General features: G+C 40.8%; 3 protein-coding genes across 5 annotated transcripts; 2 read left to right on the forward strand and 1 right to left on the reverse strand.

The window, feature by feature from the left end:
• Positions 1 to 2,359: 2,359 nt before the first annotated feature.
• Positions 2,360 to 12,491, forward strand: LOC136432275 (zinc metalloproteinase nas-14-like). 2 transcript variants are annotated; one of them, XM_066423437.1, is made up of 11 exons: positions 2,360 to 2,584; positions 5,735 to 5,818; positions 6,969 to 7,099; positions 7,626 to 7,677; positions 8,157 to 8,276; positions 8,814 to 8,930; positions 9,737 to 9,853; positions 10,405 to 10,464; positions 10,856 to 11,058; positions 11,614 to 11,732; positions 12,378 to 12,491. In XM_066423437.1, exons 1-10 carry the CDS (start codon positions 2,509 to 2,511, stop codon positions 11,647 to 11,649), a joined length of 996 nt encoding a protein of 331 aa, XP_066279534.1. In that variant the 5' UTR covers positions 2,360 to 2,508; the 3' UTR covers positions 11,650 to 11,732; positions 12,378 to 12,491. The 2 variants fall into 2 exon arrangements, with proteins under 2 accessions (XP_066279534.1, XP_066279533.1); XM_066423436.1 differs by lacking the exons at positions 2,360 to 2,584; positions 5,735 to 5,818 and adding an exon at positions 5,970 to 6,096.
• LOC136434118 (von Willebrand factor A domain-containing protein 2-like) lies at positions 11,664 to 14,692 on the forward strand. Its single transcript, XM_066426884.1, has 4 exons — positions 11,664 to 11,732; positions 12,378 to 12,503; positions 12,831 to 12,924; positions 13,291 to 14,692. Exons 1-4 carry the CDS (start codon positions 11,664 to 11,666, stop codon positions 13,401 to 13,403), a joined length of 402 nt encoding a protein of 133 aa, XP_066282981.1. The 3' UTR covers positions 13,404 to 14,692.
• A 274-nt stretch (positions 14,693 to 14,966) lies between these two features.
• Positions 14,967 to 25,198, reverse strand: LOC136432272 (arylsulfatase-like). 2 transcript variants are annotated; one of them, XM_066423430.1, is made up of 6 exons: positions 24,787 to 25,198; positions 22,236 to 22,385; positions 21,824 to 21,936; positions 19,868 to 20,090; positions 19,534 to 19,698; positions 14,967 to 15,623 (listed from the first exon to the last, which is right to left on the reverse strand). In XM_066423430.1, the coding sequence occupies exons 1-6, from the start codon at positions 25,076 to 25,078 to the stop codon at positions 14,980 to 14,982; spliced, it is 1,587 nt and encodes a 528-aa protein (XP_066279527.1). In that variant the 5' UTR covers positions 25,079 to 25,198; the 3' UTR covers positions 14,967 to 14,979. The 2 variants fall into 2 exon arrangements, with proteins under 2 accessions (XP_066279527.1, XP_066279529.1); XM_066423432.1 differs by lacking the exon at positions 14,967 to 15,623 and having other exon boundaries at positions 19,540 to 19,694.
• Position 25,199: the final 1 nt, after the last annotated feature.

Genomic DNA, 25,199 nt, shown 5'->3' on the forward strand with positions numbered 1-25,199 from the left:
AAATACATGCTCGCACGGCGTTAAACAGGCGGAGAAAAACTTACAGACCATGCATTTTCTTGTTAAAAGAGCTGATATTTCTGCCCATTGGTTTAACATTTGGCTCTGTCCGCGCAGTTTTAAGATAAACAACGTTTTGAATAAATCGCGCGATAAATGGTAACGTTACGTTAGATGACGCTTTTGATGCATGAACATAGACGTGCTGTAGCAGAAGATATACTTTTCACTGATAACAAAAGCTCTTTATGTTTGTGAGCTTCTTACCAGTTGTCTACGCTCAAGAAAGCAACCTGTTCTTGGTATTTGACACTTTTTACTCACATATAAACATACATAGACACTCGCACACACAGACGCAAACGCTTGATGCTGAACACTATACACACACGTACAAAATTAATACAGAACCCCCCGACTGTGCATATACGAAATTCGGATTTTCCAGGATCCTTACCAAATCCGATTCCTGAATCCCCCCGTATTTGTTACGAATGAGCAGATACGAAATTCGGATTTTCCAGGACCCTAACCAAATCTGATACCTGAATCCCCCCGTATTTGCCTCAAATGCGCAGACCGATACGAATTATTCGGATTTTTCCGAATACTAAGCAGATGCGATACCCGATTTCACCCCGAATTCTCTTCACACACATACACGCAAATACAAAATGTAGGTCGTTGTCTGAACAGTCTTTTTATTTCAAAATTATACTTGATGTTGTCGACAGGAGGATCAAAGTCACATTGTCTGTGATCTTCACGATTCGGCGCTATGCCCAAGTTACCCCGGGTGACAGACTCCTAGCGGGGCCCGCAGAGAATTATCTAGCTAAAGTTCCTGTGCTGATTGACTTGACTCTACTATATAAATTGAATGATGGAAGTTACATACATACATCAAGGACATTATAATGTCTTTGCATATATGTATCCTGTATATGGCGTTTCAGGTGTTTATATGACAACTGCAACATTATGCCAACCGCTGATGAGTTTATATGTCTGTTCGTTAGTTGATATTGCACACCCGGTAAACCGCCTCAAGGCATACTGTAACACACCAGATTTGTACTGAACAGCTAAGTACAAGCTGCATATCCAGACAGATTTATATGATCCACTCATATCGGGAAAGACCCCTACTCTTTTCGATAAATGTGCTGGTTTCTTTTACCCCTGGAGGTGTGGCTCTCCTCAAACACAGGACCCCCATTTAATGCCAGACCAAGGGACATCTCTAACCGAAGCTGGGTTTTGTCATTTTCACCTGAGTTAAGTGAGGAAAGTCGTGCCTTTCCCAAGGGCACAACGTCAACCGGACACATCAGGAGACCCAAAATTTGAACCCAGAACCTCCGGTTATAAAGCTGATTACCAGTAATGTCATGACTCATGAATGTAATGGCTGTCAAACTATTTTAGGAGTGGTCCTTAAGCCGGCGTCATAATTCATGCGAGCGTCAGCCGAATCTGTAGATCGCCCGAAGCTCGCCGAATTTCAAATCCACCCGAGCGTCGACCGTATTTTCAGCTGAAAATCTACCCCGTCACAAATTGGACGGTGGCCACCCTTGCTTTGTATCGTAGACGGCTGGAAACAGTTGAAGTGTGAAACCAAGGTTCAATAGTAAGATAGATACTAGAACGGCAAAAATAGTTATTCAAGCAACTGGATACAATTAGAAACAGCCAGACGTTTAAGACAGCATCCGCTATCTTTCGTCAGTGACTAAGGAAAGCTCATGCTGGCAGAACTAGGTTTTATACCAAAACTCTGAATAGATATGTTAATCAAATGAAAAGAATTTCAGATGGTTCAATAGAATAGTAAGTCAAGAATGAATGAATCAATTAGTTCCTGTTGTTTTAAGAGCTAATGTTGTTCGTCGGGGGTGGGGACAAATTCTACAAGATCTTTCCTTAGTCACTGACGAAAGATAGCGGACGCTGTCTGAAACGTCTGTTTAAAAGTTTTATCCAGTTGCTTGAGTAACAGGCTACATTACTTCGGGATGTGTGTGAACAGGTTGTAAAATCACAGTAGCCTCGTCCCTCCAGACATACATTACAAATGACATACTCAATCGAGTACACGGTATGTAAATTGTGCCCGGCAATCCATTTGTAAGGGACAGAGTTGGCACTATTGACGTGACGTCGCCATGGGAACTAGAAGACCAGTTGAACTGGTGAAAACCGGTACTGAGCTCATCTGCCGCACCGCCCGCATCAGACAGACAGACAGACACATCGCGCACGGCAGGACCCGCATCTGGTCCACACTCCGCCAGACTTCCATCATCACGCACTTCTACTGTCGATTTGTAAGTTCGATTCTCCATCTGAATTAGTGTTTCACAGCTCTGTTCTAAGATTTTGTACATAGCTGCATTATGACCATGATCGGTCCGGGTTAGATCAGCTAGGCTGGGTTGACGATGTGATCCCCAAATGGTATTAAACTCTTAGATCACAGCTCATCACTTTAAAGTAGGCAAACTAATGTCAACTGTCATAATTCCGCCGGGTAGCCGAGACCACCACATTCTGAAAATGTGCAGCATCAGTCATCTTCGAGGTATGTACACTTCAAATTACCGTGGATGGTAAGTCGTGGAATGGACCACCTTTAGTGGTGAACCCACATCTGTGAAGGACTTAGTGACAATGTTTTCGTGTTGCTAAAAAGAAATGAAAAGTGGAGAAAAGTGATTTGATCGTTTTAACTGATAGAGAAAAGGGTGTGTTGTCAAAAAGGTGAAACGAATTTAACTCAGTAGGAATTTTCATACAGGAAGGCAGGAATCGTGTGGACTTGCACGCTTTAATTTGAAAGCTGCACTTGTTTTGCCTCATGTATAGCACTGTAAGCAGCTAACATTGTAAAACCATTGTTGCAAACTGTTAATGAAACGCTTGGATTCTTAATGTTAAGTAGAGAATGTTGTACCTGTTTACCCTAGGGCTTCGGCTATACGGGTCAATGACCGGGATGGTCTTACAAAATAGATCAGAAATTCACAATGTATTGTTTTCATACCTGTTTACCCTAAGGCTTCGGTTATACGGGTCAATGACCAGGATGGTTCTATAGAATAGATCAGACAATGTATTGTTTTCACCACAGTTGCCCTGTGACATTTTAGCTAGCTGTTTTTGCAAAGTTGCAAAATTTGTCTTAACTAACATATTCAAACCGAGCTTTGCAAATACCTATTATTAATTTTTTATTTATTTATTTATTTATTTTGATTTACCACATTTTTGTGGAAGGATTGACATAACAGGTGAACTATCACCTTTTCAAGATGTCATCCCAGACCGGACTGTAAGATTTGGACCATCGCACACCGGGGCATGCCCCTACTCTTTTTCGAAAGGTGTGGTGGGTTCTTTAACGTGCGCGGGGTGTAGCTCTCCCCAAACACGGGACCTCCATTTAACGTCCTATCCGAGGGACGTCCCTAACCCTAGATGAGCTAGGTACTCATTTACACCTGAGTGAAGTGAGGAAAGTCGTGTTAAGTGCCTTTCCCAAGGGCACAACGTCGGGGCGCAAGTTCGGACATGTCTCTGGGCACACATGGGATTAGATCCCGGGACCCATGGTTTGACAGCCGCGTGCTCTACAGTTGCGCCACACGACGCCACCTATTATTAATTCAATGCATTGCTGCAAAAACAGGAATGAAATGGTGGATGTATTGATACAAAGTATAAAATGTTACAAGTGACTGCCCTAAGGCTTGGAAAATTTAGATCAGTGGACCAAAAGTATGAATGAGAGGTATTCAACACAAAAAATGATAAAAGCCATTAAAATGTGGTTGAGTGGCAAATCATTTCTTGTCAATTTGATATCCAGGTCGTCTGTGTGCTGCGGGTCTCAATCTTTTCTTAAAATGTGCCCGACGATGATTATTTGTGAAAGGACTTTTTAATTCTTCTGTCTGGAAAAGAATATTCACATGATCAGACACAATGAATGTCCTTCGCAATATTTTGTATTTGGGTCACCCAGAATTTGGGTCAAAAGTTAAAAAGATCATACTGAAGTTGCAAATTATCATGCGCCATGCACTGCTTATTGTCAACGTTGGATCATGCGCACATGTCGAGTTGTATTATTCACAACCGAGGTCTCATGAAGAATAAAGAATCACACATTCAAGTATGATCCTTGGTGATGTCTGTTGTATTTGGAATATTTTCAAATAAGTTTGCATCTAGCAACACAAGAGGACAAATTTCTAAAACCCGTAACCAACAAGTGCCCTTTAATAATCGCCCTTGGCGTACTTGACGTATTCGACGCTGCATATTTCGTTATTTTTTCTAAATCTGTCCAGAATAAGAGCGGTAATAAACTTCAAAAGTGGCTGAAACCTTGTGTTTATATGCCAATTATCGACGACGATATGGATTCAGTAAAAACTTTTAAAACTATGTCATAACCAAAAGACGCCCCTCATTGACAGCTGAAAGTTTGGCATTTTGATAATTATCACAAACTGAGTTAAAAACTTTGGCAGCGCGCTATTAGTCTATTCCAAACTCCATAGGTTGCTGAAAAAATAGCAGAAATTGGCCATTAGCAAGTAGACTGTATAATATGCCAGGGGAGTTATGAGTCAGTCATCGGAGTACAGGTCACTATTTTTGCAGCAACTCGGAGTCTGGCAGAGACTAGGGTGCAACTGGATTGTCATTGCGCAGTGACTCTCTATTGAGGTAAATCTTGGCAGCGCGATCCCGTAAATCAAAAATGCACTACTACATGCGATGGTTGTAAACGCCAACATTTTACCGCGTTTGTTTTTGCTGACTATCTTGGCCACTTTTTTACAGACCTTGCACTGTTCATTTTAGAAGTGATGATATTTCTTTCCATTGATTTATACATTTGAGATAAAATCACCACCTTTCTGCTTAGACCCCATGCCACCACTGAGCGACGACAAATCTTACAGATCAACGGACGAATTTACTCATCAAATTTATGAAAAGAACGAATCCTTTACGTTTTGTGCGTTGTCTTTAAATCACAATTTTACATCTTGCATCATATTCCAATTATGAAATCAAATCCAATTTGCCGATTATAGCTGAACTGCTATATCACATTCAGCAACGGGTTTGTGGTGAAAATAATAGATTGTTTGAATTCCTTTAAAATGTCTGGATCCATGGAGATCTAGATTTCTTTATCAAGATACTAAATTGTTGACATTTTCACTGCGTTTTTAGGTTTCTGCGTTGACCTCTCACAACACTTACACTGTGGCGAATGTTCTGTTCTCCAATATGTTAACGTTATGATTGTTTCAGCCGCAAACTTACAAATACTGCAAACTCTACATTTTCCCGTTCCAAGAAATTAGAGTGCTGCAAAGTTAACTGAAACAATTTTACATTATGATATGATCACATGATCACCTATTCCTAACCCGAGGCAATGCCTTATATACAATATAAAGACAAACGTCAGAATGAGGTTTTATATTCAGTTCACAAAATTTGGTTTCAAACATGTAACGTCACAAATGGAGGGCCAATGTTTTTTCATGACTGGCATGAAATGTGGCGGATAACACCACATTCTGGCAGATCGCAACAGTTACTTTACAAATTCAAGTTCCCATTCCAAGTTTGGAGGCCCAACTTGGCACCTATATTTTTTCTTACAATATTGATTCCTCTTAAAAAGCTTTTGTTGCCTTTCATCCAGCTCCCCGACCGAGCAAAATGTCACCATTTCCGGCCCGGAGCTGTGCAGTACTGCTGATTATATTCTTCATCAAGTTGGGAAGTGGTGAGATTTTGGATATCTCTTGTTGGGACTTACATGCATTTACTCTAAAGGTAACACAAATACACATGGCTATAAAATGAATGATGTGCCAACCTCATCATCATATGCCATATCAACCTTATATCTATCAAAATGTTATTCATATTCTCCTCTTCCCAAAGGCCACTCTAGTTCAATTTCTTGGTTCATAACTAGTAGAGTAATTAATTCAGAAACAGCAAGACTTACAAACCTCCTGGCAGCCGCTGGGGAGGCTGAATTACGAGGCTGTTTACACGGTCAGTAAAAGAAACATTATTTACACATCGCAATCACCTTTGCTGACATACCAAGACATTATGATTGCATTATAAAAATCTCAACGATAATACCTGATTAAAACACGATTTCTAAAGCAGCACTTTACAAATGCAGTATTGACGTTGTCTCATGGGCAACAAACTTACAAAGCCCAAAAGATACGATTTTAAAATAGCTGCAACTACAATGAAATGTAGGCACGAAAATATTAGCATTTTGGGAGCCGTATCCTAAGACTGTGGAGTTGAAGTGGCATTTCTGAATGACAGAAAGGGGGCGTTGTCAGCAGACATTGGGATCAAATTGGAAACTTACAGTAACCTAGTTAAAGGGACCGTGAACAAGTACTGGGCATGGGTGCATTTATTCAAGATGCCGAAAGGTAACTGTTTGGTACCCATGATGGCTGTTAAGTATCCCCAAATCACAATGTCCATCTCCTAAAATTTCCACATCCCCCTGGTAGTGAAGCTAACCACCAGAAGTGGTCAATTCTACGGCCGTGGAAGTCAACTGATTTGGGGTTGATTCATTCCCTGAATGGTGTACAGTTGTGTGTAATCAGTGAAACTGGGAATCAAGAAATTAAATTGGTGTGGCCTGATGACATACCTGCTTGCTGTTACTGTCATTATACTTTAGGAGATACATTTGTATGAGGAGGGGTTTGTTTGTATATATTTCTGAATAGTTAGTTATTGAGCACACATGGGGTTGCACTTATCAGCAAGTGTGACTCGGGATCTTTATAACGCTCAGGTCTCCCGCAAATGGTGGCCGAATGACTCCTCTGAAGATTTCTTTGCCTGTTGATGACAAACATTACGAGGGGACTTTTCCATCCATACAGATGGAGTCTCCAGTATGGAGACATATCAGGCTGGTGAGATGGGACCTGACGTAGAACAGACCCCCCTGGACAAGCTGGAGGAAGAGGTGATCAGTGACCTAAAAACTGAACTGGATGAACTGGAGATGGAGGTACGCATGTAACATTAGAGAATTACCCACTTGTCATGATCATGATTGTTTATCAAAACCAAAACCGAAAACAACTTTGGAAAGACCTGGTAATTGATTCTGAACTGTAGTTTTGCAAACATACCACCAGGGTTTCCAAATTATTCTACACCACCTTTCTGGAGTACTTATCTATTTGCAATAGGCAATGTTTACAGACAGATCTGGATGTTGACAGACTTACCTTTAATTTTTATCAAATAAATGCACTGCATAAAGTCTGAAATCTGCCAGTTGAGTAATGACCACATTATGAACAGGTCAGAACAAAAATGAGAAACTGGTCTCCAGTCGACGAGATGGAAACACGATGACATCAAAGATGTCAAAGCCAATACCACCAGTAGTTGGCGCTGAGTGAAGGATGTACATGTAATCTATGTATGCTATATCATATCATGAGCGATAATGTTATGATCACAATGATCACAAGGATGACGGGGTGGAACAGTTCTGAGTGAGATGCATGACGTTGTTTGATTCACAGGCAAGCAGTTTTTACAACATGCAAAAAAAATACCAGGAGCTGGATAGCCAAGGTCAGTTTTTGTTTTGTTTTTGCACAAATCCAACATCAACTAACATAATTCAACTAACGCTTACTCGAAGACCGCCACATTAAAAAAAACTTTGTTATCAAGGCCTTCTCAAGAATATCTTGAACACCTGGATATCTGATACGTGCAGAAGGGTCCTTACTGAATTTTTTTTGGTCCATACCAATTCAATTGGTTGGTTTTCTAATTTTAACAAAATATGCTGAACTTGACGAAAAACATGAAAAAAGCCTGATGGCCATGTTTATACATTGGTGTGCGCAGTTTACCTCCCAGCTCTCTATTTCGTCTATTTTGTCACCTTGAACATGTCTATAGGACCGAGAAATCAATTAGAATGGCCGTGGGATTGCTTTTGAATAAATAGTTCATATATTTGAAATAACTTTGCCCCTGACAATTGAAAGAGTCTACAAATGTACTCCTGATACTTCCTTAAATGATTGCTTATTTCCTATCAGGACAATGTACCAACAAGCACCAAAGCTGCATTGCCTGGTCGTGCCGTGATGAGTGTCATAAGAACCCTGCCTACATGAGGAGACAGTGCACATGGAGCTGTGGGGCTTGTGGACCACAACGTAGGGGAACTACATCAAGTCTAATGTGAATAGTTTCATCAGGTCATTTCCAAATAAATTTATAACCAGTCGACACATGTCCAGAATATATCAAAACTGCAAGTTCTGCTGTACCATAGAAATCCAGTTGGAGGTCCAAATGGAACTACGTGTGTTTTGTTTTACTGACATCTACCCACCAGACCCATAAACAACTTCTCAAGTTACACTTTATGTTGTCTGTAAACAAACAAACAAGTAAGCGAACAAACAAACACGCAAACGGCAGTAAAACATTGAGTTACAGGATTTTGAAACTTGCCTTTTTCAGATACATACATTGTATAGGGTTATAAGGTTATCAACAGTTGGGCATAGCATGGTACGGTTTACCACGCTCTGGTATGGCATCAATAATGTACCAACATTGTTTCATTGTAAACCATGCCATTGTTTAATTCTTGTTTAGCTCTATACAATTATTTCGAGCATTGCATGTCATGTTACAGTGGCAAGAATGGCCTTTGGTACACAAAATTTTGATAATCTACTTCACAGATAGCTGTGTCGACAAGAAGAAGGACTGTGACTACTGGATGAAGCGAGGCGAATGTTACAAAAATCCTGCCTTCATGTTGGAAAATTGCTGTTGGAGCTGCATGGCGTGTCCAAAAGGTATCATTCTGAGATATATTCTGTCCATTTCTGCATTTTCATCAGATGGAGGTAAAGTGTACTTTGAATCTACTTTGAAATGGTAAACCTTCGACATTGGCCTATCTGGAATCCATCCTATACTGGCAGTCAATTTACCCGATCACTTCCCTTTGCACCACGGTCTGGCACCCATCAATATCTAAACGTTTGGCCATTACGTCAATGATTACTGTAAATGTATTTAAGTTCGCGTGGTTTTTATTTCGCGCTAAGGCGAAAATGGACTTTTCGTGGTGGTTTTAAGTTTGCGGCAACGCTATAGTCACATACTGCTACAGTATTAGACAAAAATGTTCGCGGTGGTTTTAAGTTTGCGGTGAAACGGACGCCGCGAAAACCGCGAACATAAAACCACCGCAGACATGTCTGTATTTACAGTAGTTGGAGCAAATCCTCTGAAGCAGAAGTGTGACACACTCCCTGGGTTCAAACTTCCAAATGTCATTACAGTCACAGCCAATCAGAGCTCTTGGTTATGTTTAACGCATATGCCAAATAATTGTTGATAATAGGCACCAGACTATTCTGCCGGGAAGCAATCAAAGAAAAGGACTAGAGCTAGAGTAGAATGGATTGTAGGCTATTCAAACTTACATACTTATAGTAATCTATGCAACAGGCTCTGCCCCTGAGGCGTGCAAACATAAAAACAACAAAAAAAAACACTGTATCCGGAACGTCAAAATGTGATAGAATAAGAATGTGAAATATGGTAAGAAGAAAAGTGTAATGATGCTAACTTGACATGTCTATACACATCTCAGGCAGCTGTAAGGATCGCAATCGTCACTGCAGCTACTGGGCCTGTATCGGAGAGTGTCAGAGAAACCCTCGCTACATGCTCATCAACTGTCGGGAGAGCTGCAATGTTTGTCACAAAGGTATCCCCAAGTTAGGAAAGGCCTGATTACATTTGTCTTACGACAGGTTTATATGACAGCATAGTAAGAGCACTTTAAGGGTAATAGTATATGTGCCGTACAATATCTATTTGTCTTGTTAACGTGATGCATGGTTGGCTGTCATCAGATTTACTAAAAATCCTGCTTGATGTGAGGTTTACTAAAAATCCTTTTTGATTGTCCGATGAATGTGACTGTAACGTTACATTATTATATTAATCTGAATATCGTCTTGTACAATAACCAGTGCCTGGGTAGCTTTTAAAAGAACGAGTATTTCAGTGAACTGAATTTCAGAAATAGCCACCCCAGTGACATGGTAAAGTTATAGAAGCTGCCGAGTTCTCATGAGAAGCAACATTACATGTAACATGGCTAAATCTAATGTAACATTAGATGTTAACAAATGACCTGAAACTAGCTAAACTCAGGAGTAGCATGCAAATTTAAGTTTTCTCAGAATTTCATCTATATAACATCATACATGTACAGCTACAAGACTCAAAATAAACCAGTGCCTCTGTTTCCAGATAACAACAAGCCTGTTGTGGCTGGCCAGAATTGCCCTCAACCTCAAATTAAAGTCCCACGTAAGTTCACTTTCTTTTACAAGTTATCATTTCTTGCAAATGTGTGTATGTGGCAAACAATACTTGGTGCAACACTGTGTATGATAATTGTCTTTTGGAGATAGGAACTTTGTCTGATTGGGAAAATTCGCCCACTTTGGGTGATCTCCAAACTTCCTTGCCCTTTTTCTTGCATTTGTTTGTCTTTCAAGTAAACGTTTTTAATCCTTCTACACCCCCCCCCCCCCGGACTACCCACCTGCTTGGAGAACATTGGGAATTACAAGAACTGCACCACATTTAAGTCAGCAAAAAGGCTAAACATAGATCCAGTGCTAGTGATGGTAATTTCACATGATTGCAAAAATTTGAAACTCACTCATTAACATCGTATGGCCCTGACTAATGGTAGAGCCCACCTGCAATGAGAAGGTGGACATCATCGTCCTGATGGACGGATCGGCCAGCGTCATGGTGAGGAACTTCCCGGATGTCCGTAACTTTGTCCTGAGCTTGGCGGCGGGCTTCACGATGCCAGCTGCGCAGATGGGCGTGTACCAGTACGCGCACAACGTGCAGAGGGAGATTGGGCTGAACCAGTTTAAAACTCGCGAGGTAATTTTCTACTGCATTACTGGTACATGTTCCCCTAGAAATGTCGTAGACTGGAACTCATTGTCAACTCTGGGAGCATCCTCACTAGATAGCTTTTGACAATTTTGCAGTCAGATGTGCAAAGGTTAGGTGTGACAGGTCGTTCATTGTAATATGACTAGTTGCTACTGCGCCGCATGTCTGTGAAGTTGATGTGTTATGCCGAAGGGCGATTATACCGCCTAATAGATAGATAGATACACAGAACCATCTGAGGGTGCAATACTTTAGTTTTGTACGTCAGTATCAACTGCATAAGGCCAGACTAATTAGGTACTCCTAAAATCTGCAACCACACTAGCTATAGGCTCATACAGCGATTAAGTAAAATGTCATGTAGTTACATGTCAGTAATTGCCGATTCCTCGGCTGATGGACATTAACGGAAGAAGATCTGGATTCTTCCTTGTGTTACATCAGTCTATCATAATTGCTGACTCCGGTAGCCATTTAAGAATTGCTAATAACGTTACATGTAGAATGTCTGAGACATTCACTGTTTCTGTGTACATGTAGGATTTGCTGGAAGGAATTAAAAAATCAAATTCCTGAATGGAATGGCCACAATGACTGGTGAAGCACTTACCAGAGTCTACCGGGACTTGGCTAATGGTGGACGGAAAGGTGTGCAGAAGGTAAGGAAACATTGGTCCTATGTGATGTTTGCACTTTTATTGCCAGGTAATTTATAATGACATTTAAATCATGCCCATGCAGGTTCATAGCATGGTGCCTGTGACATGACTTATATCAGATGTCATGCTCCCATATCACACAATTTTAGACCTTAGAATCAGTGATTTATTTGTACACTTGTACATAGGTTAATTCATTTGCATCCATATACTCGTATATGTATTCGAGTAGTTGTAGAAGACCTTACGAAAATTGCTGTACTTTTGTTGTGTCAATAAAGATTTGTCGAGAATTTTTTATGTTCCAATTCCAAATTCATAAATCAAGATCTTGTGAATTGGTTACTTCTTCTAGTCTCATCTACCCAGCATTTAACTTTCTACAAAACTAAGAAAAGCATCTTAAGGTTTAAGTTAAGAGTCTTCTGAGCAACTAACTATCTCAAAGGGTTATTAAACTTTTTCTTGGAAATTATGAATTTCATCAAACGATCCAGTGCATGGGGCCTATCATTACGACTGTTGATTGAGACAATTATTGCTATGGTTGTGGCAGAGAACATCAAGCTGTCTTGTGACGGAAATTCTAAACACAGAAACATGAATGTGGCTACACCTTATGATGAGTGACCTTTGTTGCTGTAGGTGATCATCCTCGTCACTGATGGCCAGGCTAGTGACAATGTTCAGATTCCGTCACAGAACATCAAGAGCAACAATGTGCTCATCTCTGCAGTGGGGGTGGCTAACTACAACCTGGATCAGCTCAATGTAAGAGACATCAAAGACACCTCATATAAGTTACTTCAGACTAGTCATGCTTGAACCGTATTCCTGTAAAAGCTAAAATTCATGAAAAAAAGGGTGAAGGGAAAGTTAGTGAGCCGCTTCTGCTTCACAGAGGAACGATAGCTGTTTCAGCACCAGGGACAGATCCACTCCGATGGTGTATCAGGGGATTGTTACTGTTTTTAGACACCAGTAAAGCAACAATTAGTTTGCTTTTTACAGCACTCATAGTGAAATCAATTATTATAGTAGCATCCTGAAGAATCACACATCACATACCATGAAACATAATGTATTGTAACTCTCCAGGAAATTGCCACCGGAAGCAAATTTGTGGCCACAGTGAAGCAGTTTGATGCTATGAACAGCATCAGGGACAAAGTGTTGAAGGCTGTCTGCCAAGGTAGGAATATCTACTACAGTGCATTTGTCTGTCAAACACATGCAGTCAAGACTAGTGTTTCTTGTTGCGCAGATTAAAACGTCATACATCACTTGCACAAGTTAAGTACATCAAGACAGTTTGGATATTTTATGCTGAAGACAATAAAGGAACTGTTCAATTTGATGTTTTAGCCCTCCTTTTCTCTCTGTCCAAATAGGGGCTTTCAATGACAAGAAGAGTTATGAACACAAAATTGATGAAACCTTCTTCCTATAAAATTAAAAGTGCACATCCTCAAACCAATCACCAACTCCCATTCCAAAATCGTCCCTATCAACACTTCCACTGCATCAATTTTTGATAACATTCCCAAACCTTCCACAGCCCAACAGAAGCGTGGCCAGGATACGGATCAAGAGATCAACAATGGCCTGCAGTACCTGAAGCGCATGCTGGGGGCGCTGGAGGATGAGCTGGAGCAAGAGACCAGGAAATGAGTGCATCAGGTATCAAGATGGAGGATATTGAAAAAAAATTCAAGTTCGGAAACTTCATCCAAACATCTAGGGTGTATTTTTAAAGATGGAAAAAGTAGTGGGGAAAGTTATGTTGTTTACTAAATAGATCAAGGCTTATCATCTACGCTACTCAAAAGGACATTAAAACCCACATAGACAAGGCAAGAGGTTCTTTTAGTCGCCTGCAAACTATCTGGAAGTCCAAACAATACAGCCTCAAGACTAAGATCAAACTCTACAACAGTAATGTGAAATCAGTTCTTTTGTATGGCTCCGAAAGCTGGAGAATGACGAAGACAGATATAAGGAAGATCAACTCATTCCACAACAGCTGTCTACGCAAGATATGTAACATCTTTTGGCCAAATAAGATCTCCAATGTTGAACTGTATGCTAAAACTGGGTGTAGAAAACTCACCACTGAGGTCACTCATAGAAGACTCAAAGTGACTAGGGCATGTACTGAGGATGCCAGAAAATAGGATCCCCAAGGTTGCCCTGAACTGGAGACCAACAGGAAAGAGAAAAAGAGGCAGACCAAAGATGACATGGAGGAGGACAGTGTCAGACGACCTGGCGGCCATGGGTCTTTCCTGGAGAACTGCTGACAGCTTGGCACAGAACAGACCCAGATGGAAGACAAAAGTCATGGCCTTATGTCTCGCAAGGGATGAAGAGGATAAGTAAGTAAGTTATCATCTACGCACAAGGTAACCACAATCTGGAGGATTTTTCTGTTTTGCATTTCTGGAGGGATCAGTGAAATTTTGACATACTAGATGATTTTAGGAAATTTGAGTAATTTAGATAAGTAAGAAGTAGTTTTATTTTGTTTAGGCGATAGTAAGGTACCGACAAGGTGTATTATATACAACTATTATATAAAGGTATTATCAACCTCTACTTTAACATTCATTTTCTTAAATGCATTTTCCCTTTCAATAGTTAATACATAGTGTGTTACACCAAGGAGGTTAAATATTTAACCTCCTTGGTTACACTGAATGGCGGTTATATATAGATACAGATACAGATACATGCATGTACCTCTTTTCTTGAAAAAGAAACAGTAAAATTTTGACCGTTGATCTGAAACTTAGTAATAATGGTTATGACCTATATGCACACCTAAGGGAAAGACAAAGAGTTTACACTTGTGAGACAAAAGTCTGTATGATTCTAAAGTAATGGCATTTCTTTAGCTTTCTGGAGTTAAGGTTGTTGGACGAGGTGACAATGACACTGGTATTAAAGGTACTGTGATGGGATATGGTGTGTTGTGTGTGTTCACTGCTGTTTAGATTCATGATACAAACTTAGTGCTACTGTAAGTCAAGTAGTGCTACTGATATAATGAAAGATAACAGTCAGATGATACAACTTTCTTAAAATTAAGTCACCTATTCATTCTCAGGCGTGCAAGCTCAAAGCTTGCTCATCAGAATAGGTGTTAATTATAATTTTTCAGATATTGTTTACAACACTTAGAGCAATTTTGACATAATACCATGGCTCTATAAAAAGAAGGAAGAAACCAATGACTTCATAAATACTTTCATCTATTACCATCTGGTTTGTAGTTACAGTAACAAAAGGGAGGGTTACAGCAAGGTTGTAATGTTGTAGATGTCTCTTTGCACTGGGCCTTTCCGGGCACCAAATGGGCTTGATGTTGCACTTTTGCAGAAAGAATTCCTGTTATAACGTCATCATATTCTCTTACAGGTAGAGGATAAAGTTCTCCTGGGTCTCTGCCTATGTTAAAGAGTAGAGGTGGATCGTGGTGTGTGATGTGAGATCCGTAACAGTCAGATGATGTGTAGTATTCCACTTTTGGCACACCACCCGGACAGTGTTCTGAATAATTAGTAGGCAGCTCCATTGAGTAGAAATGTGCTTTATACTCCCCCTGTCTAACAGCCATTAGTCTATCAGAGCAGTAGTGAAACAGGGTCCGCAGGGAGGGTGTAGGTTTACCAGTTGGAACAGCCAACGTCTTCTGTAGCAAAATCGGAACAAGGCTTTTCCCGTCATAGATGCGATCCTTTGGTGGCGTTGCACCTGCCAGCTCAGCAGCTGTCTGGAACACGTCCATGGAGCTGACCAGGTGCTGTGACACCTGCCCAGGTGAAACAACACCTGGCCACCAGGCTATAGCAGGAACACGCAGCCCTCCATCCCACGTAGATGCCTTGCCACCTGCGAATGTGGCAAAATATCTACACCATCATGACACAAAAAATAACAACTAAGCCTCTCAATATCAATGTCCTAACTTAAAGTAATCTAGCTATTTGGGAGCCTAGTAAGTAGAGTGTTTGCCTCACAATCGGTAGGTTGTGAGTCTGACCCCGACCGAGACACACCAAAGACTGAAAAACTGAGAGTACATAACTGCTTTCTCTACTTTTTAAAGTAGTGCTTAAAAGCACTTAGCATTTTGAAAAAGAGTAACTTAAAGGTAGATGAACACAGAATTGACTGCCAATTAATTTGCTCTCTGCTGTAGTGATTGCACACAGTTGTGTGGCCCAAGGGCTATTGAAATGGAGATGGGTGTCACCCTATACACCATTTGTTGCGGTAAGGACGAAAACTCCATGTACTATATGAAATAGTCCCTTTTCTAAATTTGAACTATCATTCAACTGTGTGTGTGGTTTGGCATCATTTAACATCATTTTTGGCGACGCCTCAGGGGCGAGCCAAATTTCTACTACAGTAGAATCCGCTTAACTGCACCACGCATTTGTCAGCGTTTTTGGTGCAATTATCCGGCTGGTGCAATTATGCGAAATGCCCAGCTGGACCGTACCACCATGGGCTGGGGGGGTGGGTGTATTGTTAGTCAGAAACACTAGCACAAAGAAAATAGACGAAATTATGCAGTTATTAACTTTATTTACGTATTCAAGGACATGTACTGTACAAAAATCTTGTAAAGTTTACCATGATACTGTACACATTAACCTTAACATTATTTTGCTTCCTCACAGATGTTTAAATCAGTAGGCACCATGGTAGTGAATTGTACAGTGTATATCTAGTGGGCAGATATGGTTAGATGACTCAGATCAAGGACAGATCATTCTCCTTATACAGTAGCAGAGCCTAACCCGCGTATAGAGGCTCGTTCCGGTGAATGCAGGAAGTTTCTAGGACGCGGATTCAGCCAGATGATCACATTAGCACCGCACCGCCAAAAGCGACTGTTATGTCCGCCTACACGTCTGTAGCCCTTGCCGAGCCTCTATTGTTTCCGACTAGATGTAACGTTACATAAAGACGCCGGTCTTTTATCATCGGCAGCAGTATGTAGCGCTGCCGCAAATCTCAAACCACCGACAACACCCCATGTCATCCTTAACGCGAAATCAAATCCACGCGAACTTGAATGCATTCACAGTAATAAGACAGTAGTACAGGTAGAGACCAATCTTTATTGAGTACAGCATGCTGTCTGCCAAAGCGCAATGCCGCCTTTGGTAGGCGTGCGTCTCTTGATGGTGCCGACACGCCCTGGACCCGCCCGGGACCTCCCATACGATTCCAATCAACGTGACTGTCAATGGAGACCGCCTTCTTTTGTAACTCAAAAATAGTTTCAAACATATTGGCGGTATTGCGCCTTTACACCGGCAGGTATCAGCTCATTTGTACCGCGTTTGCCGATTTTTAGCGCACCTTTTTAGTTAACTTGTCGAGGATTTTGGAAAAAAATTGGTGCAATTATCCGAAATTGGTGACAACTCGCGGTGCAGTTATGCGGAGTCACTAACAATGCAGTGAATGGGAACCGGTTTGGGATTTTGGGATTTGGTGCAATTAAACGGAAGGTGCGTTTATCCGAGGTGCAATTAAGTGGCGTCTACTGTATATTGTGTGCAGATTGCAAGAATTCTAGGAATTGTACAGGAATGTGAAAGTCCATGGCAAGATAACTCAAGAATGCCTGGATGCATTGTCTTCATATTTTGTAAGTGGGTAGGTCTGTGGGAGACCTTGTAATGATTGGATTTTGGGCCCCCTAGCGACTTTCTATGGTACTGCAGGGGAACTTTCACTTTTCAAATCTCGTCTTCTGAACATGCTATAGTCATGATTTTTAAGTGGTGGTTAGCTCTTTGTTAGGAAAATATGTCCTGTAGATTTGGACCCCCTAGCGGCTTTTTTTGGAACTGCAGGAGCTGATTTTGACTCAAACTTTGAAAGAGAATACGCAAGAAGGGGATGACAGATCATCATAATTTTTGGTGTGTAGATAGCTTAAGTGATGATTTGCATAATGATATGCCAATCATGCAAATCAATTTCTGATTTGCATAATTAATGAGGACAGTTTATAAATCAGCTGCATTCTATTATAGGACTCTTAAACACATGACATATGCAACTGAGAAAGATATAAATATCGATAGATATCAATTATGCAAAATTATACTTAATACTATAAATCCATAGTGGTAAATGATGGGGATTTCATTTTTGCGCCATTTGGAAGCTAAGTAAATGTGGCCACTATTAGACACAAATCTTGCATAGAGCGCCTCATTTGCATAATTTATGAGGAAATGGTGCGATATCTTTTTTTGTGAAAACAATATTTTCATACATTGGACAACTTGTGTTATTTCGGTAGAGAAGTATTCTCCAAGCAGAGGTTTTGGTCGGGGGGTAGTAGAGGCCGGGGTTTTTTAACATTGCCTCCCGTAATCTCTGCTACAGAACGCATAAGGGCGGGGCTGTTCGGTGTCGCTGCCCCTCCCTTTGTACCATTAATTCATCATTAGGCAAAGAGTTTTACTGCCGGGGGATTAGCGCGGCCTCCGGTAACTTGGGGGAGTGTGCAGCCAGCCGGGCGGCACCCCGCGGTCTCCCCTACAATCACTTTGAATGGCTCCCGCCAGATTGAAAGCATAATAACGTAAACATTCCACACATGATGATAAATGTTTTTTTAAGAAATCAAAGATATAAATAAGATGTATGATTATATCAGTAAATATATTATGTATTTTGAACATACTAATCTGAGTCTGAACTAGATATACCGACATGAGAAAAACGGACGTGGATCACCATTACGATTACATGTACATGCAGTTCAACATGGTCCGGCATGGTCGGGTCAGCTAGCGGCAGTGTTTTTGACAGAGATTGTGGCTGATTTTCCAGTTTTAAAGACTCCATAATGGTATATGAGGAAAGAATCAAAAGAATGTATGTACGGTACACAATTTCCTGGTTTGAACTTTGTTTTACAGTAATATGTTTTTGCACGTCGAGTAGCCGGACATTTCAAAGCCTTACAGAAAGCCTTTGTCATTTTTGCAGCATGTTTTTTCAAAGTAGCAAAATAGAGAATTACATGACTGCTAACAGTTATATAACCATCAACATCAAATCTTAAGTACATTTGAGTCTTAGAATTACTGTGATAGCTGTGGGGAGGATAATGGAATAAACAGATAGACTTGCAAGTCAAGATTCTCATGCTCTGTCGTCTCGCTAGATCTGGTGTTTTTACACACGATTTTATACGAACTCCTAGTAAGCGTTATTCTGTTACACTGAACAGTCTATCTAGTAGTTCTATACGAGCACTTTCTTCTCCCAAACGTATATACAGTGGTATACTGCGTTCCTGGTCCGGCAGACCGGAAACACCCGTGGCGCGAGGACAGAAACACTAGACTCCCTTGGCAGACTTAGCACCTACTTTCAAAATGGCCTTTATGTGTCAAAGTGATTAGATTTAAAAGCCTTGATCGGTTCCGACATCTCGCAGAGGTTATGGGAGGCAATGTTAAAAAACCCTGGCCTCTACTACCCCCCGACCAAAACCTCAGCTTGGAGAATAGTAGAGAAGGTGATCGACTGATATGATTTATGCCGCTTCTGCGAGGTCCTTATTTGCATGTGGGCTAAAAACGAAAACGTTAACAGAGACCACCGTCGCCATGGCAACATCTTTTTATGTAGCCAATCTTGTTAATTTTCTCACTCACCCTCTTGTGACATGTTGCCATATATAATCATGTAATATACAATGTAACTAGCAAATTCTTGTTTTCAAGAACTAAAAGCATGGCTGCTTAGAGGTAGATACCTTTGAGAATCCCATTTGATCCGCCCTCTGTGCAGATCTCCAGATGGCCTCCGTGATCCGACAAGAAGATCATCAGTGTTCTGTGCTGGATCTGTAGACTGACGAGTGTTTTCAGCACCTCTCCTACAGCCCAGTCCAACTCACGTACTCCATCTCCATATCTGCCTGGGTTAAGATAAAGGATGTATCAATGAGGGTAGCACTGGTATAAAGAACCCAAATTTATCTTATATCTTATATCCCAGATATAAGATATCAGACACCACCAGAAAGGTTCAACATGTATTCAACATCTATGAAAGAAATCTTAGCATGTAAGAATGTCTGTGACTACCTCTTCTCGACGTCTCCCTGAACCTTGGTGCAGAGAACATGTCGGTGTGCATGTGAGCAAAGGAGAAGTACAAGAAGAAAGGTCTGTCCTTGTTGTTGTGTATGAAGGCTATGGAGTCTTGCAGGAAGGAGGCCGTCAGGTTATCGTGTCTGAAGGGCTGTTGGACTAGTGTGGTGTTCCAGTACAGGAAACATTTCATGGGGTTAGGGTGGGCCATGTGAACCTACACAAAGATAAAAAAACAACTTATAATGTACACCAAATCACCTTCAAACAGGGCCATCTCCAGCTTCAATGTTTTTCCATCTCACTCATTGTTAGGAAGTCCATAATTTTCGTTGTTAAATCTGTCATTTTAAGCTTGGGCCACAGCAAGTAAATTTTAGAATTTACTTGCTGGGACCTTATGAAAAATACATCTTTATCAATTTCACGTCATGAAGCTCAGATTTTCTGGGATGGACAAGGTAAAATTTTTTTCTCTACCATCAAGCAGATTTCTGTCGGGTCCTGGAGACAGCCCTGCCTATGAGACATTAATCAATAGAATTAATGTTGACTCTCATAATTCCACCAGATGTCATATCAAACTCCACCATGTTGTCAAGGCCTCCAAAATACATTGAACACCTGGATATGTAAAGTGTGCACACCTTAAGGATCAGTAGATGCTTCCTTTTTTACCTGGGAGAGTTGACATGGTGTACATACAAGAAGTCACAAGTACTCCAGAAGGCAGTGCTACAGTAACTGTATTTTAAAATATTTCAGGTTTAAGTAAAAAGTACATACTTCTTCAAAGCACACAATTAAGAAACCATGAGTCCTGTGCACATCAAAAATTCAATATTCTACTAAAATCCCCAAGAATGACCTCCAAACAATCTCAATAAGCACTTGGGGGGTGAAAATAGTGTGCCTGACAAGGCCTGACAAAAGTTACGTTACAGAAATGATTTCAGGTTACAGAAATGAGAGACAAAAAAAATCTTGGTGACAGTTTATCCCCTGCACATATGCCAAACATATTCGCAGTGTCTATATGTATAGGGTATTAGGGTCTGCATGGGGTTAGTGAGTATCATATTGTTTTACAAAACATGCGTCACGTAATTCATAACAAGTGTAACAGAAAGAAATTATGGTTTTGCCAGATTCACGTCAATTGAAAAATGCAACTCGTAAAGGAAAACTAGCATTACATTCTGTTTGAATGTGTGTTCTGTTTGAATGTGTGTTCTGTTTGAATGTGTGTTCTGTTTGAATGTGTGTTCTGTTTGAATGTGTGTTCTGTTTGAACGTGTGTTCTGTTTGAACGTGTGTTCTGTTTGAATGTGTGTTCTGCTTGAATGTGTGCTGTTTGAATGTGTGTTCTGTTTGAATGTGTGTTCTGTTTGAATGTGTGTTCTGTTTGAATGTGTGTTCTGTTTGAATGTGTGTTCTGTTTGAACGTGTGTTCTGTTTGAATGTGTGTTCTGTTTGAATGTGTGTTCTGTTTGAACGTGTGTTCTGTTTGAATGTGTGCTGTTTGAATGTGTATTCTGTTTGAATGTGTGTTTTGAATAACTGAAGGGTGATCTAATTAAATTCATCTACTTTCAAGATGGTTTTATTTTTGTGGTTCTTGCAAAGAACTCTGACACCACAAATATGTGCTTCCAATGTATTACTACTGGGGTACTGTACTACAGAATTGTTTCAACTGCAAAGAAACTCCTTTTGCCCCCTACAACAAAATAAGACCGCCGAGTATATGTTTTACTAAAATGAATTTACGGTAATCTCGGTTACAATTTATACAAAACTGCACTTACCTGTCTTAGTCTAGTAAGTCTGTTTGTATTTGTTTTGTTTATCATGGGACACAATTACTAAAAAGACATTAAGATATCATGATATTCTCTAATAACAAGTGTGATACTTAAAAGAGGATATTCAGTCATTTTGGCAAAAAACCTTGGATTCGTCGCACGCCCAGTGGTTGGTAAATGGAAGGTTGGTTCCAACGAAGTCGAACCCGTGGTGGTGAGGCAGGTGTCTTCCGTCGCCAGGTAAAAACTCATTGATACCTGTGAAACAATGACATTGATTTATCAACATCTACAAAGGACAATGGATATGAAATGCTAGCCATCCGAGCTGTAATTATCAATTTCCTCCTAACTTTTCAGAAACATTATCTGAAAACAATAAGCTTTTAGCAAATACATAATATTTGAGGGTCTGCATGCCTTTTTTATGAGGCATAGCGTGCTCAACTCTGATATTACAATGTGCTGCCGGTGCCCTAAGGTGCCCCCCATATCAAAGAAAGGCCCATATCAGGGACGTACCATATATCAATTATACATGTACTAGCACTACAAACCTAGATGCCACTTGCCGACCATGCCTGTGGCATACCCAGCATCCTTCAGTGCCTCAGCGATGGTTGTCTCGTTCTTCGGCAGGCCTCCACTACCATCGTTTACAAAGACTCTCTCTCCACCCCATACGCCAACACGGATGGGAAGCCGACCTACGATAAAAGGCAAATTAAGACATCACAACATGACATTGATAGGAGTTAACGGACTACAAAGCTTAATACTTATGTGTAATACAGTATATGCAATACCATATTTCACTCCATTCCATAGCTTAGGTATGGAAGGGAAATATATCATTTTCATATATCACTACATACAATAGTTATAGGAGTGAAATACACATTGTTTCTAGGAATAATTCTTCTCCTCCTGCCATTTTCATCAAATTGATTCACTCCTCCATTTTTGGCCCCTATAACCAGTTGTATTGCTGACAGGGAAGAATGGTGTGGGAGGATCCAGCAGACATCTGGATGTTCTTGGCTGACTGTATAACCTGATTGATAGACTTCTTGCTGCAATTTGCAAACTTTGCTTTAACCCAACTCAATAAGCAGGAAAACAATATATAGGTCACACTGAATTGAATAATGGTCAACTTTGAACTGCTCTTGATACCAACATTAGGCCATACCATCTTAATTTTAGGAATGACGTCCGCGCGTGCATTGATTTTCACCTGTTCTCAAAAAAAAAATCAGCTCCTCCGAGGCTCCATATACCTCCCGAAATTGCAGACTTATACTGCCGCAGCATTGTGCCAGCTTGTCATTACACGTAAAACTTGTTATGTACTACCACAAAAAACGTCAGATGGATGTTACGTGTGCACTGTTCAAGGAGGCTTAACCTCCTTGCACTGTTGTACGAGAGACTCGCGGCGGCCAGCGAGTATCACCTGACAATTTCAAAGAGATCCTATCCAGCGTGGCTCTCACAAGTTTTTTTGGCAACAATGAGAGACGTGGGAGAGGAGTTGAGGCATTGGTATCTCACAGCGAGATTTGAGAGTAAGACAGTGTGAACCCTGGAATGCTTGATAAGTTGATATGGAGCTAAATGCTATGTACGTTGAAACTGCCTTAAGCTAATATGAGTATTTTTTTCACAGTCTTTCATCATCCACAGTCCTTGGAGCCAAATATCATCTAACATACATCTTTGGTCGTTCTTGTCAATATAAGAGACATCAATCACTTGAGCTGAATCTGCTAATTGGTGAACAAGGCAATCTAACGTAACATGACCAGTTAACGTCCAATTTATTCAAAACGTTATTTATCCTAAAACCGGGCGGACAGAGCCAATTGTTTAACCCATGGGTAGAAATATAAGCTCTTCTAACAAGAAAATGTATGGTCTGTAAGTTTTTCTCCGCCTGTTAAGCGCCGAGCGAGCATGTATTTATGCTGGGGTATATGGTGTAGAATTGTGCTAGGCTGACCCTTTATCGTCCACTTTGGTCTTTTCCTTTCTAGCGCTATATGCTTGAAGAACATAGACCGGAAAAAAAATGCACAGTAGCTGTTGAAAGTAGTCTACAGACAAATGACAGTAAAGTCACTATGTTTGTCCCTCCGCTTGCCTGACGTGATGGAAGAAAACAATGTTTGTGTTGTGAATTTCCCCGACATCAGCAGCACGTGGCGTTTCCGTGATAAACGCATGGCCATGATGTTATGCCGTGCAAAAATGTATCATCTAAGCGGGGGTCGCTATGTTGTATCAAACCTTCCTAAAACTGGCAAGAGTTTCAAACCTGGATAGTTTGCATATCAAAGAAAGGTTTAACGTCAGCTACTTTTAAAAGATACTAGCTATCGTGTAAGTTAGAAAAACCTGATGAAATATGCGGTGTCAAATTACATATGAAATGCGTCATGCATGACGCTTCTGTGCAACTTGTTGTTACTGGTTCAGGAGTTTGTTCTGTTATATCGCTGGACATAAACCTTTTTAAAAGATAGAGATGGCTAAGGATCATACTTATGACGTTCTTTGTTTCTCATGAGAACAGGCTTTGGCATAATAGGCCTCGACATGTGGACATGACCCAAACTGGACGTAAACTACTCCTGCACGTAAATAGGTTATGTTACGTTACATGTACCTCCTACAAATAAAGACTTGTTGTTTGCTTGATACACTACTAGTTTATTGTTCTGTGGTTCAATTCGCAATACCACCTTTGTAGACCTGTGGTTTAGCCGAATTTTTTTTGCTGGATGCTATTTTTTCGCCCGCGCCCATTAGTTTTGGGGTCTCCAGAGGATGTCATCCATAAAATCAAGATGGTGTGGCCTTAATCAAGTAAATGGCAGCAAAATGGCAGATCAATCCACAATTTCAACCCCAGTCTTCCTGTGTACTTCGATGCTGGATGTACAAATTCAGGTTTTGCGGTAGAATGTCAAAACAAGTTTTACGACAAGTCCACTCATGCTAACACTGTCGAGAGTTTCGAGGTTATTTCTTATGTTATTGTTCTTGAGAACAGCCGAAAATTAATGAGCACATGGATATCTTCTGCTACTATGTACACAATCCCACCTGTCAACAGCGCAGCCCTGCTAGGTGAGCACAGTGAGTCTGCGCTGTACCACTGCGTGAAGCGCATCCCCTCAGCCGCCATCTTGTCTATCTCGCCGCACTCCTGGGTAGGATGACCGTAACTACACAGATCCCCCCACCCCATGTCGTCAGCCACCAGGAGGACGATGTTAGGCTTGTCGGGGATGGTGACTGTGGGTCCAGTTTCTCCATCCTTGCTCCTGAGCTTCCCTTTTATCCCATGAGGCAACAGAAACGACAGAAGTAGTGTGCCCCAGGTCACACCTATCATGTTTTAGACTAATCAGGTTAAATACAGGGCACAGTCATGTCGACTAATCCGGTAAATATAGTGCACGAGTCATGTGGACACATCTGAGTCACTTCAAAAGTAAACGTAACCTTTGACCTGT

The sequence above is a fragment of the Branchiostoma lanceolatum genome, chromosome 4 (assembly GCF_035083965.1).
Source record: "Branchiostoma lanceolatum isolate klBraLanc5 chromosome 4, klBraLanc5.hap2, whole genome shotgun sequence".
Taxonomy (NCBI): Eukaryota; Metazoa; Chordata; class Leptocardii; order Amphioxiformes; family Branchiostomatidae; genus Branchiostoma; species Branchiostoma lanceolatum.